Source organism: Cydia amplana, chromosome 6, assembly GCF_948474715.1.
Source record: "Cydia amplana chromosome 6, ilCydAmpl1.1, whole genome shotgun sequence".
Lineage (NCBI taxonomy): Eukaryota > Metazoa > Arthropoda > Insecta > Lepidoptera > Tortricidae > Cydia > Cydia amplana.
In genome coordinates this window covers 2048040-2062959 of record NC_086074.1, presented here as the reverse complement: position 1 = coordinate 2062959, position 14920 = coordinate 2048040, and the positions used below count along the sequence as shown (strand labels likewise).

Below are 14920 nucleotides of genomic sequence, written 5' to 3'. Positions count from 1 at the left end.
ACCCATCCGTGGGGCGTTCTACACACTTTTTAATCAAGTATTGTGATTAAAATGTGAAAACTTACCTTAAATCTGTTGTGACTAATAATACGTTTTTCGTTATGTATCACACGTTTTTGTTTTTCTCGGTAATATTGGTAATGTTTTTTCCTACAAAATAATGTGGTTGTACGTTACAAATAAAATGTTTTCAGCTATGTAGTTACGTCAGTAAGTACGTTCTTAAGTATAGTTTACTATCCCGACTTTAATAGGTAGTCTTAGGAGGCCTAGGTGAAGGTAAGATGGGGTAAAAAAGGTTTGATACCCAAAAGAACTGATCCTGTTGTTTAATCAGGCATCGTTTTATTTAAAAAAAATATTCATGTTATAAATTTGTATTTTTAAATAACTTCCTAATTTTGATCTCTTAATTTTTGTCACATTGCCTTACGCTCATTAAACATTAGAGTTTTATCGTATTAGTTTCCATTTTTAATAACCCTATATGACTTGACACACATAGATTATAACTTTCCTAGAAAATATTAACATCTAAAATACCTTGCTTAAAAATAATATAATCAACGGATGTTTTTACCTTTAACTCCTTTAATAGCTTCCCAGATTTGATTGTTCGTTGTGCACTTTAAAGTGTCATTCAATAGAACTTGCTAACTATGTAAACAAACCGCCATACTAAAATTGACACTAAATGTCAAATTACTAGTAACTTTTGTTTACATAGTTCGCAAGTTCTATTGAATGACACTTTAGTAGAATCACCCCAAATAATAGTCCGACCAAATACGGTAGTCGGCCAATCACATTAGACTGATCACTGTCAGGCGGTTAATTATGGGCCGTAACAGTTAACTGTCAAAGCTTATGTCTTCATACAGCGGCCGTCAATCAACATTGATGGCCGGTGATTTCTGACGTAGTTGGCTAAATTGATGTGTTCCGTGTGGAGAATTTTAAGTAAGTTTTCGGTAAATATATTTTTTTTTTGATCGCCACCCGCTTTCAGTTGAGTGGCCCGCTTTTTTATTTTGTATGAATACAGTTAAGTACCTAGCTAGAGGTAACTGCCAGCAATACAAGAACATTATGTCATTAAAATTTTGAATAATTAAAAACTATTTTATATTCAATATAATTTCTTAAAAAAGTATATAAGTAGGTAAGTACCTTATTTAATAATTTCTAGTATTGTTTCTAGAATGATACTTCTAGTTAGGTACCTACTCTAAATAAAATATGGTTAGATTTACCATGAATTCCCAAAACCTCAGGACATTTTAAATACTCTCACAAAAACTCTTCTCCAACATTTTTGGCTCTTGACTACCATAATTACCAGCCACGTCGTATAAGGGAAACCATTAACTGTAAGAGAGATAATATCGTTTTTGATGCCATTAACTTTTTTAAACAAACACAGGGCGTTGCAGAATCGACGCTCTTTAATTACATAGCACGATCGCAAACTTATCTCTGCATTTCCAAAGACCTTATTACATGGCAATAATGTCTTTTATCGATTGACTTGTGATGTTTAAGTTGGTTAATCGGGAATGGTTCGCGATGCTCTAAAGGAGGTGATGAAAAATTTATTGTTGTATCAAAGGGTTATCTCTTTTATGAAACCGATTTTCGGCGAAGATAGCTGCATCTTTGTGTTTTTTTTATCGATATATTCTTTTATTGATTTAACATTGACACTGATGCTTGCTTTAAAGTTACATTAAGAAATTCATTTAAAACGGGACACGGCAGTTCTTTTAGAAAGCAGGAGTAAAAGCTGTCATAAAAAATTTACTACTTATTTAGGACCATTTAAAATAGTGTTACAATAGTATTTGTCAACCAAAGCTTTTAAGACCAATTCTTTATTGCTATAACACTATGGTATGCATTACTTACTATGACTAATATTAGAAAGTGTCAACATAGACGGAATACAAAACTATATTAAAAAGTATGCGTTTTCTATAAGCCAGTGAAAAATGACGCTTAGTACTTTGAACTTACGGTCACGCTTTCATTGCAAGCAAACAAGAACTGAGTTAGATTTTAAATGACAAATTATCTGGCTTATTACAAAACCGCATTAATAATATGAAATCCAAAGGTATTTTCCGTTGAAAAATAGCTCTTAATTTCTATAAAATAAAGGTTGGTAATATTAATATTCTAAAAACACTGGTTAGATGCGTTTAAGAATGCTCGACGCATGAGTAACGCGAAGCAATTGGTAAGTGTTGTGACCATTATGATGCCATTAGAGCACGGATAAAATAAAAACAAGAGGCGATGGTCGGTAGCGGCTAGACAAGTACTGTCGATGAGAATAGTGTGAGTTGACACCTTATGTTTCTAAATAGAGTGTATTTTTTTATAGTGTATTTTAAATATACTGGATCAACCAAATCTTGTCAGTAGTAAAAGGCGGCAAATTTGAAAAATCGCGGGTTAGCAACACTGTGTTCGAATAATTCCATAATCGCGTGTCATCTGTGTGTTATCTGTGGAATGTGGATCGTGAATGACAGCCATCATCTTATTGTTTACATTCTGAATCGTTTCTATTTCAAGAGAAATTTCTGCTGTCACCATTAAATACCCAGATTATGCATGACCTCAAGCAAAGCTAAGGTGCCTACAATGTACAATCATGCTCGTTGACGGTAAACATGACTAAAATTTGAGGTTATGATAATTCACTCGAACTGACGTATGAAGGGCGGAAAAATAAACACATTTTGGTTCGATGTACATTGCTGCTTTTCTTAGCGCAATTCTGCTCTTTGAGTGTTACATGGTGTTACCCTACTTTAATTTGCAGTACATTGCTACTGACAAGATTTGCTTGACGCACTATAGCTGTTTTAGAGTACACAGATAGTACTTTTGTTAATTAAGTATTCATGCTGATATAAAAAAAATCTTTTCTGTTAAAACATTTTGTGTAAAACAAATAGAATCAAAAACAAAAATATATCTGTTAATCTGATTTCGTATTTTTTTGTAGCAAGTTTCATGAATACTGACAACTTACTTTAGTGATGTTTTACTACTTATTATTCTACTTTTTCAATTGTGCAATATGTCAATTTTTATAACAGCATATTGTGATGACACGGGACTGTACGCGACTGTCCGCAATCACTTTAAAAGCCTAACCCGCCCGTGATTAGGCCAGGCCCAGGGGTAAGGTGATGGCCCACTGGTCATTAGCCGACGTCATTACCCGACGATATGCAAATGAGACTGTCCGAGCGACAAAAATGACGTGGTCATACTATTTGTCAAAAGTTTAAGTACTTCAGTCCATCAAAATTATTTTGTCTATATACGTCTATCTTGCACGAGACTGATTGAGCTATAATCCTCACGCTTGCCGAAAGCGGGTTGGAGACTTCACGGTACCTAACCTTTGAATTTCTTCGCTAATGTACCTATGCAGGTTTCTTCGCGGTATATTCCTTCACTGAGAAGCGATTGGCCAAAATTCATGTTTTTAGTGTAATTTGTTTCCTTAACATGTCCCGAAGATTAAACGTCTTAGCTCAGCGTTTCTTATGACGGCTCGGCCACGACATTGAGCGACTTGCGACGGCGGCAGCGATAACCATAGGTTGGAGCGAGACACAGCGATCGGACCATTCGTTTACAACGTAGTATCAGGATTTTTTTTAATCTCTTCCTATGGAAAGATAAATAAAGATCCTAGAGATAGTTATGTATATGACTATGTATTAACAGCATGTTAAGTGTTTTGGCATAGGTACCTATAGGGCTTGCAGTAACGGTACCGGTACCAAGAATTTTATTTCCCGGTTCTGAACATGGCCGGAACCGGGATTCTCGGTTCTTCCCGGTTCTCAAGGCATCTTATGATTCTTTTTAAGAAATTGTTTGTGTTAGCGTACAATCTTTATAAATTACTTATTTTCATATGAACAATTTAATAAGGATTTATAAACGACTTCTTTTATATAAAAAAGCACTTTTAGCATTCCCGCCTATTTGATGAAATTAACCGGCACACTTTGCCTGCGCCTGGGCTTAAAGGTGTACGAGCAACACGGCCGTAGTCAATGCACTCAGCACTATGACGGCATACAAAAGTTAAAAATTCAACCCGAGAACGGAATATTTTCATATAAAACCAAACCTAGAAGAAGAATATTCGAATATAATAAATAAATAATATCCTACTTGTGATTTAAAAGTTGTTTAAAGATTATGGCTTAAGTCACCCGGGTCAAATACCTAGCTGTAAACTTATAGTTGTGTTTGTTTAAATAAAGAATAAAGTCGCTCAATGTCGTGGCTAAGCCGTGAGCAGGCGTGGCTCACTCTGCGATTTCGTCGCTTTGCAACAAGTAGCTACAAACAAGTACATCCGTACTACACTAATTTTGGTGGCTAGCCATAAGCCGCGCGTGGCGCTGTCGCCACCTAGCGGCCATATCTGTCCTGATCGTAACAGACGCGTTTTGTTAGAGAGTGAGTCTTCTGTACCTAGTACTATTATTTATTCTGTGCCGTGAGACAGAAATTTGTAAATCAGCTCTCGCAGAAAACATCAACTTTACTCCCTTGTTGCATAAATAGCAATTTCTGTTGGATTTTTTCAATTTCATATCAGTGTACACCAGATTTACTGGAATACTAATTATCTCTCGAAATATCAACGTAAATCAAATTAAGGTTTACAATGTTGCCTTCGAAATTAAAGTCAAAAGTCCAAAAGCCTTCCATTAGTCAGAGCGTCGAAAATGAAAAGTAATGGCGGGTGCTTTCACTTAGTATTAATAACGACCGTGTGCGCAGGATCTTGACACGATCAAAACTTTGCTGCCAGTACTTTATAAGGTTTAAAAACCGGTTAAAAACTCCTGGGTCAAAATCTTATTTAGTCATGGTAAAATCTTTACGTCACCCGTTTTATCCTCACTTTTCCTGGCGAAGGCAAGACGTAAAACTTTAGACAAACCACAGGCGGTAATTCGTAAAGCCCCAGATCACATATTTATGGATCGCACAAACACCTGCAATCTGGAGCATTCACGAATTCACCTCCCTAGGTATGTAATGTACTATAACTTCTTATGTTTTATGCCTTTAGTAAAACGAACCATGCCATAGATTGTTATAATTAGCACGAGTCATGCATGTAAATCCTGATAAAGAAAGTGTATTTGTCTCACGTTATATTTTCTCAAGCATACCTAGGTCATAGGTACTTCATCCCAAAGTAACCAAGCTTCGCAATTGCTATCCGCCATGACTATTTATTTTACTTTGATATGTGTAAAGTGTCATTCTATGGAACTTGCTAACTTATGTAAACAAACCGCCATATTAAAATTGTCTCTCAATGTCAATTTACTAGTGACTTTTGTTTACATAGTTAGCAAGTGCCATAGAATGACACTTTACTGAGCGGATTATTTGAGTTATCATACTGCTAACTGTACCTCTATAAATCTTTATACATTTTTTTTTGTCTGCCACGGGGGACACGGGGGACACGCCCCGTTCGTGTCCATGGCACACTATTAAGAAAGAGATCCACAGACGTATATTTTAATTACTAGGGAGGAAAAATTATCATTGCTATATTTAGAGGCTTTTTAAATGTGATAATACCTATCATTATACTTAACGTTCGATGGTAGCCAGGGATGCCGAGAAATAATAAATTGATGTGAGTAATTTGATAGGCAAAATGTATTTTTACTGAACTAGGTACTAAAAATGGCACTAACAAGGCAAAACTAATCTTTCCCATAGAATAGAAAAAAGACCTGTAAAAATAACGTTTTTATAAATGGTAGTGTCATCTACATAGTTTAGTTTGTATGGTTGACCTTTGTTTCGTTAGCTACGAACCCTTTCACGCTTGCTTAATATATAATAAGTTGCTTAGCGAGCGAAATGATCAAAATTATCTGAGTAAATCACAATATCATCATCAGTAATTAACAGCGTGCAGTGATTCATTTTGACAACCTCGCACCTGTGTGGCTACCACCAGTTTGGCACTGACACAAACGCCATCGAGAACTATGCATGCATGCTATGCATCTCGCTCGTACTCGCATATTAGTTCAAGATGTATAGCATATATGTCAGTTTTGACACTGTCAGTGACTCATGGTACGGGCTCTGCTCAGCTTATTTGATGATACATAAACCTTCCTCCTGAATCACTCTATTTATTAATAAAAACCGCATCAAAATCCGCTGCATAGTTTTAAAAATCTAAGCATACATACAGACAGACAGCGGGAAGCGATTTTGTTTTATACTATGTAGTGATTTTTTGCTACAGCTCAATGGAAACGCGCTCAACTCGCAGCGAAGGGCATCCATCATGTATTTCGGTTACATAATTGAATGCTCTCAATCCTGCACTGGAATTAAGTTACCGCCATTTTTCTTAAGCGTCGTATTGATTCCGTTATTTTATGTTCCAACCATTTCACATTTACCCTTTCTAAACTTATAGTCTGTCATGCCATTCCGTCAGTAGAAAAAAGCGGCATATTTAAAAAATGTAGGCTCGAAGGGTTATCGGCTCATGGAAAATCTGAATATCGTGCGTTTTTCTACTGATAAAGTTGTTTGACAGACTATATTTAGCTGATCGTTCTGATACTTATCTAAATCTTAAATAAATATTGAAAATAATGTGTTACTCAAAGCAATTTAAAACGTAAAAGAGTTAAATAACTAGAATAGAGATTTTAGTGTTCCGTACAAAACTTTGTTCACGGATTATGGGATCACTTCGGTCTTGCAAATCAGTTAAATGTGTTTTTCTCAGAGACCGCTTAACGTAGATAGCTAAAATTTGGAACAGTTCTAGCAATTACCACCACTAATATTATTAATAAGTCAAAACCGCTTATTTAGATGTGACCGAATTTTAATTAACGTCTTAATATTCTTGTCACCAGGCAACACTCGGGACAAGCAGCAGAACCCGATCGACGAGAAGTCGAACCAGTGGTTCGGGGCTACCCTCAGCAGCACAGGGAAAAATGGACCCATTGTGGTGAGTATGTTAGCATTACTTTATCCAGCAGGTTTCCATAAAAAGCGATCCTTAACTCCTAGAACATAGTCGGTAGGTAAATCCCATATAACCCAAGAGCCTCTTATTGAAAGAAGGATATATAGGAAGATTTTTTATGATAGGCCATAGGATTTTTTATGATTTTCACTGAGCGGTGAATACTGTCATCAGACGTAACTCTGTAACCTGGAGTGAATGAGGAGCCTACGTGCAACATTTTATAAAGCCGCCAGTACCAATTCTTTCTTTTTATTATAAAATGTGTATGACCCAATTTCTAAAAGCACAGCATTTAGCGGCTTATAAAACAGGTGTCAATAATTTCAAAAGGTCACTTACTTCCAACCCCTTTCCCCTTCCAACCCGACAATCGTAAACCCAATTTACCCAGCTCCCCTGACACAGATAGCTTAATCAGCCCATCCACAAATCGTAAACCCATGACCTAATATCCCAAAACCCACCCTTGCTAACTCCCCAATTCGTTATAAGATAGTATTACAAGCCTATTTCTTACGATTTTTTGGTTCTGAGTCTGTAGAACAGCCTACATCAGTGTTTCTCAAACTTTGTTCCCCGCATATCTCTCTACATATGTATTTCAAAAACGACTGCATACTACAAAATACAGAACCTCCTCCTTCTGGGAAAAGAAGTCGGATAATAACTAAAAGACACCACTTTGTGTTTAAGACAGTTTTTATTTACTAAAAAAATACAACTAGGTACAATGGTAGGTAGGATGGATGGCTTATTTTATAACATAAATTGTGTAAATTTTTGGACCAATTTTGATTAATATTATATTCATTCTGATGCGGCAGTTACACATTATGAAAACCAAATAAGTAGATTTTATTCGTATGTGTCGCATCGCATGCGCGATTTAATCATACTTTGGATATACATACTTGTCGCTTGTCGGAAACACCTTTATGAGTTTTATGACCACTGGCGAACCCCTGGGATTGTACCACACTTTCAGAACCCGTGGCCTACAGGAATTGACCCAGTTCAGGGAAATGTCAACTGAAATTAATGGCGCGTTTGACAGCCTTTGGGTATTTTGAGTGGTGACATCACCTTCAGAGGTGTCATTACAAGTTTTAATGGATCGTGTGTCCGTGAAGTCTTAAGGGTCATGGCAAAAAATTGTGGACTTGGTAAAGGAAATTGCAATTATAGCTAATGATAGTTTAGTGTATCTTGTGTGTGACGAATTACAATTCGTCGTCATACTTCTAGATTGGGCCATAAAACATAATTATTCTGCTGGTCCTATTTCTTTAAATTTTCTAGAACCGGATGAATTTTATTTTATTTCCAGCTGACGTTACCTAATGCTTCAAAATTGTAAAAAATATGATTTTTAAGCTTAACATCATTTTTCCACGCTATAGAAAGACTAGTTGTCACATTATATTACAAAATTTGGCAGTCAAACAGAAATATGCAAAATTTTTGAACCCCCTTATTCATAAACGCGCCACAAACCTCAATTAGCTAATAATCGTTTGTCCTTATCTGTCATTTTGACTTATTTATTTGTAAGAAAGGGATAAAACATCATTTAACTAAATCTGTACGGATATGATGGTCGTTCTTGTCTACGTGACAGCGTGATAAAACGGTGTCCGTCACTTTCTTTCCCACGGTGTTAAACAGTGACAGTTATTTTATCACGTGGATAAAGATGGATAAAGCTATCCAGGCCTGTAAAGTTTTATGAATAAGGGGGTTACACTTTAGTCTAGGTACATACTTATAGTTATTTTTTGTCTTCGCCTACATTAAGTTCGTGTTATATGAGTATGAGTATAACTTACCTTACCCAGAAAGGTTGCATTATCTAGCCATAAACCCTTTACTACCTATCAGCTGATGATCTCACCGTAACAGTGACCTATAAAGCTCATTTACTGCTTACCTCATCGACACAACTCCAAAGAAATATTCAAAATAATATCAACTTTAATAACTTACGAGTAAGATAGAAATTGAGAAAGCAGGGGATGTGAGTTAGAGCGTTCTGGTGTTGGTTTTGTGGCCGTCTTGGCGCGCCCTTCCTGCTACACCCGTTTGCCGTGATTTATATGTCAGAGGTATTTAGATTTTATTGGGTTGAAATCAAAGAATAACCTTATTAAATCATTATCATCATCATAAAGGTGCAGTGAACATGAAAATGTGGGGAGGTAACATTATTTCACAGTTTAATTGATATTTTTTTAAACTCTTGTATATGCCTAGTTCTTTTGTAAATAATTTGGGTTTTGTGCTATAGCCTATAAGTTTCCAAGGGGTTTAGACAACCAAGTCAAGTCTAGATGGATAAAATCATCATCCCGAATTTTAAGTGATCAATTCTTAAAACTGTTGAAAGTCCGTAGTGAGGACAAACAAACCGAATCGTACCAAATTAAAGCGTCCTCATAACGATAATTGTTTCTACAAAATGTCACTGGCTGTTTAAAGATATCAAAACTTAAAAAAAACTCGTCCTTTTGCGTTCCATTTTTGAAACACAGCCGCGTTCGTCGAACGTCGTTCAAACCGTTTTTGTTTCTACTAAAGGAGTTGGTATTTTTATTTCGGAATGCCGAATTAGTGCAAAAAGCGGTCTCTCCCAGCAAAGCAATTTGTTTAGGCATTTTGTTCTGTTTGTACCAGGATTACCTGTGGAGACGGCAACGCGGGTGGAATTTGAAGTGGAGCGATATAGGGTGTCTTGGTTCATAAGATTTGTATGTGTAGTTTAGAGATACATCATTGATTTTAGTTCCCCACAGCGTAATCGTAATGTATTGAAATATATAATATTTTATTAGGTTGTTGGTGTTACACAGTTTACACACAAAAGTAAAAAAAGAGCAAAAGCCTAGTTGGTGGGTTTTAAGAATTTATTGATTACCTACCTTGTCTTAAATACCTACTTGTAGACATTGTGACTTAGGGGCATTCCACGAGAATGTCGCTTACGTAACGACATTATTCTAATACTTCTGAAAATGCTGAGTAAGCTATATTGGATCTGTTAATATTTCACGACTTGGCTAAGAAATTGGCAGTATATTCTAGAACTCTAGGGATTTGATTAAGCTAGCTGCCATACAAGGCGAAAGCGTTACGTAAGCGACATTCTCGTGGAATGCCCCCTTAGAATGTTAACATTTTGTAATTTTGTTAAATATCATAAATTAATTGTGCGAAAATTACAGGAGATTTATCAATATTCCTGAATTAGTAGCACTTAGTATAGTTGATATAGTTTTCAAATATGACCTTACAAAATCATGCACTAAATTTTGAAGTTCATTTATCGTTGTTTGTCTTCTTTTGTTGTTTTCTAATTTGTTGCAAAACTTTTAATAAAGTATTTTATACCTACCTTGTAACTTCCTTGTTATTATAGACACTACCTATTTCTCCTACGAGCATCCTGTATAAACAGTGCAAGCAAAAATAGCCACCGCCGTATAATGGATCCTTTTTTACCGGAATCGCTTATAACAAATTACAGGCTCTATTAGGCCTGCCTCGCGATTGTTCCTGCAATGAGTACTGATCACTTTTTGCTTTTAATCGATTCTCACGGATCGGCAACAAAATTATCGATTATTTGTAGCAATTGTTTAATTATATATCGTGACTGCTTTGAAAAACACTCGTATCTTGTTCTGTCAATCAAAATAAAAATGTGATGTGCATATGCTATGCTATGTATGAAATGCATATAGAGTTACTGCGTTTCGCATTAGGTATCGCATTATAATTTTTCCGTTGAAGAATGCGTTCAAGGCTGCGTTTATATCGCTTAAAACAAAAAAAGTTTCAGTCTGGTAGTCTGCATAACATAACTGGTAGATGTGTAATATTGACTACACAGATTTCTATTACACACTTAAAAATTTACATACGCACAGCGCACATTTAAACACACCTATACCAATACGTAAGCAAATGTCGATTCGCAAGCTATCGCCAGTGTATTATAATTGCAAATAGATTTACTGCGTAAATCGCGAGATATCACGTCACAGTACTCACGGAGAATAGATGCAGGAGAACTTGCCTTATTCTTAGCAGAGCTTATAGGAACAATGACAGTACTATATCCTGTGATATTTACGGAAAAAATTTGATATGCAAATATCGAACTCAGCGACTGACTTCTAGTCCTTAATTAATCGCTGGCGTATTATGGATGGTTTTATCCACATGATAAAATGACTGTCACCTTTTAACACCGTGGGATAGAAAGTGACGCATACCGTTTTATCACGCTGTCACGTAGACAAGAACGACCATCATATCCGTACAGCGGCGGTAGCACGGTTTTATATCAGGTTTTATACAGAATTTTATATCGAGCGATAATATAAGTGTAGGGTTAACCGTGAGCGTATTATATTCGTGTTCATTTTTTACATAGGCATTAGAAGCCTTTACTAGCGGCTATACTAAATGGTTATAAGATTAGTACATAAAGTTAAACCAATCTATATAAAAGCTATCTCTATTGGTCATACCAACGTTAACCGCACTTTATTTGTTGCTTCATCATCGAAACCAATCGACACTTGATTTTCTGCGCACAGCCCGTGCATATTTCGCAGATGAAGTACTTTGTAATATACTTTCTACTCTTTCTACGCAGTTAAAGCTTATCTAAAGCAATAATTTGTGCTTCAAGACTAGATGCTTTGTAATGGATTTTATGCAAGTTCATCTGGTATGACATCATTGATATCTTTATTATATCATTTCGTTATAATATAGCTATGTATAGGTAAACATAAGGTAGTCAGGCTAAGCTAATTTTGCAGCGTTTTTGAAACATAGTGTTCAAGTGTTATTTTAAAGGTTATACTTCTAATAACACTATAACACTTGCACACTCAGTGCTATCAAAAGCGCTGCAGAGTTCGCTTAGCCTGACTAATATATAAATGATTGGTGTAATAAATATTACGGTTCTAGATCTTGTCTTTTCTTTTAATTCTTTGTCATCTCTGTAAACTACATATATCTCTGTAAATTCCATTCTTCACCGTTTCTCTTTAACTAAAAAATTGTGCCATTTTTTTCAAACATCATTTTACAATAGTATTGTTTTTACTTGTAAACCGCTTTATGTCCACCACAGGACAGGCTATGCCTAGTGTGGGGGCCAGCATAAATGTAATACTGTTAATATTTTATTTCCGAAATAAAACGTTTGTATTTGTATATGGCAGTCCAGTCCCACTAGCTTAAGCGCTAAGCAATACATTAACTTTATGAAATCGCTATCTTTTCCATTTTAATACAACCGCAATTTTCTCCCTCATCCATGCCGTATCTCTATCCCTTTGGACACTAGGCCTACTGGTTATAGGCTCAGTTTCTGTATTTGGTATGGCCACTTGACTGATGTGAGATATCGTGGCTTTCTATTGCTTTTATTGTCTTTCGCGGTTGGAGGCAGATTTATTGGAATTGACTGTAATTTGTTTGCTTTACGGTTAGTTAAGTTGAGTTTAAGAAATAGGATTTGGCATTTAAGCAAAATAGCTAAATTTAAAGAAGGTTTCGGCCCGAGATACACTTGTAAATTTTACTTACTTAAGTAGGGACACAGCTATACTACAGAATAGTAAATTTTACTTACTTAAGTAGGGACACAGCTATACTACAGAATAAGAGATGAATATCGTTTTCTCCTTCTAACAAATAGCTTTGTCTCTACTTACTTAAGTAAAACTAACAAGTGTATCTCAGGCCTTAACATTAATAGTCCCGATTTTTTCAGATTAGAAAACGGATTAAGATGCATGACGCTTAAAAGCAGTACATTAATATTTTATTAAAATGTCACTCACACGCCAAGATCACAGGTCCAATATGAACCTTACTTGAAATGAAAGAGAAGAGAAATATGTTGACCGAAGAGCTGGCCGCTTCCTCGCACAACGTATCAGCATTGCGATACAGCGAGGAAATGCTGCCAGCATCCTTGGTACAATGCTTCAATTATTATTTGTATTGTAGTAAAGTACAGTATGTAAGTTTGGCACAGTATGTTGCTTTTAAAATTTCCCTGGGCCACAAATCGCTTATGTTTATACTATCCCGCAAAAACCATATGTGCTCGAAGGTTTATTATAAGTTATCAACTCATCAAAAATCTATCCCCATTTAACCTCATCCTGTACCCGTTTTCTCTGAACAAATTGTCCGGTGATTTGTCAGCGCGGATTCCTGGCGCGCCTAATATGGCGACTGATACAAACGTCGGATTTGACCGCGACCCGTGCGTTCTGCGCGCGCGCAGCCGCTCTCACGCCAGTGTAACTTGGCCTTAAGATTAGGGATTATCACTATCACTACATAGTATAAAACAAAGTCGCTTCCCGCTGCCTGTCTGTTCCTATGTATGCTTAGATCTTTAAAACTACGCAACGGATTTTGGTGCGTTTTTTTTTAAATAGAGTGATTCAAGAGGAAGGTTTATGTATATTTTGTTAACCCGTGCGAAGTCGGGGCGGGTCGCTAGTTAGATTTATATTATCCTTTTTCAGGACGCTTTCTGCTGAGACGGACAGAGACATATACAGAATCGTTAGCAGCCAGAAAGTATTAGGTATGTCAGTCAAAAGGATAAAGGTGTTTAGGCAGGTATCGGCATAAAAATCATGTCTCGACGAAGGTAATGTAACCCTTACCTTAGGTAATGTGACACTTACAACCAAATAGCATTTGTTGTAATCTAGTGGAGCGGAGAAGAGCTTGTTGATTACTACCAATGCTGTTATAAGAATCTCCGCTCGTCTCAACATCAGTGGAAAGACAGCCTTATACTGGTCCTACTGGCGTATCGTCCGTGCTCGGTTAAGCATTTGGAATGATACACCATATATGGTGCGCCAGCGCATTGTCTGACTTTTGGCCATTTTGCGACTTTTTGCGACATTTTCTTATAATTTCGCGGCACTTTAAAGTTGTTTTTGGTCATTTTATGGAACCTATTTTCTGTTTTCGTTTTTTGGAGGTTTCGTGCCATACAAGGGAAAAACGAAATATGTAGGTAGGCAGTAGGTTAACTGTATTTTGTTGATTTTATATTACTTCTTTAAAAAAGTCGTTTCGACGCCATTTCACTTTCGTATAGGTACATACTCTTATCTCTATAGACTAGATATACCTGTATATAATAAAATGTAGTAAGGTCTACTATATGTAGTATCTCAATAGGTGTTTACGCTTACAACAGTTTTTTGACATTACGTACTTCTGTTGCTGATAACTGTCCCAAAAAATAGGGCACGACCGGGATTTGAACCCGGGACCTCTCACACCCAAAGCGAGAATCATACCGCTAGACCATCATGCCACCTGAAAGGCTTCATGAAAAACCTTATTTGCTGAAGTTTGTAAGTTTTGTAACACTTGTACAAATAGATGTATTAATTGATGTATGCGACGTCACAGCCACTCTCAAAAATGTATAAATATTATAGGTACTTACTCGTATTTACTTGGTCATACAATAGTATTGATAGTATTTCAAAATTGCTTGTAGGTAGGTATCTATGTATCTTATAAAAATTATACACTAAATATGCTTGTTTCTCCACGTACTTTGAGATCTGTATAATTTTCTACTCTCTTTCCTTAATATACGTACAAAAGTACTCATCTAAAGCACCTGAGTAGAGCTCAAGATTTTTATCTAAATCGGCTTTGCAATTTGACTAACAATCGGTAAAAAAACAAACGGTCAAAACTTTTGCATATTAGTCTTACTAGCAAGATATTATTAAAGCTAATTGTAGTATTTTATGAATGCACTAGACTAGACTCTTCCTA

General features: G+C 36.1%; 1 protein-coding gene and 1 non-coding gene across 6 annotated transcripts in view; one reads left to right on the top strand and one right to left on the bottom strand.

The window, feature by feature from the left end:
• Nucleotides 1-14920, top strand: part of LOC134648607 (integrin alpha-V) — a 157261-nt gene that overhangs the window by 86369 nt on the left and 55972 nt on the right. For all 5 annotated transcript variants that reach the window (XM_063503090.1, XM_063503089.1, XM_063503087.1 and 2 more), the window contains exon 3: nucleotides 6954-7051. In XM_063503090.1, the coding sequence (XP_063359160.1) occupies nucleotides 6954-7051 (98 nt within the window). The remainder of the gene's footprint in view (nucleotides 1-6953; nucleotides 7052-14920) is intronic.
• Trnap-ugg (transfer RNA proline (anticodon UGG)) lies at nucleotides 14373-14444 on the bottom strand. Its single transcript has one exon. It is a non-coding gene; the product is annotated as a tRNA-Pro (tRNA).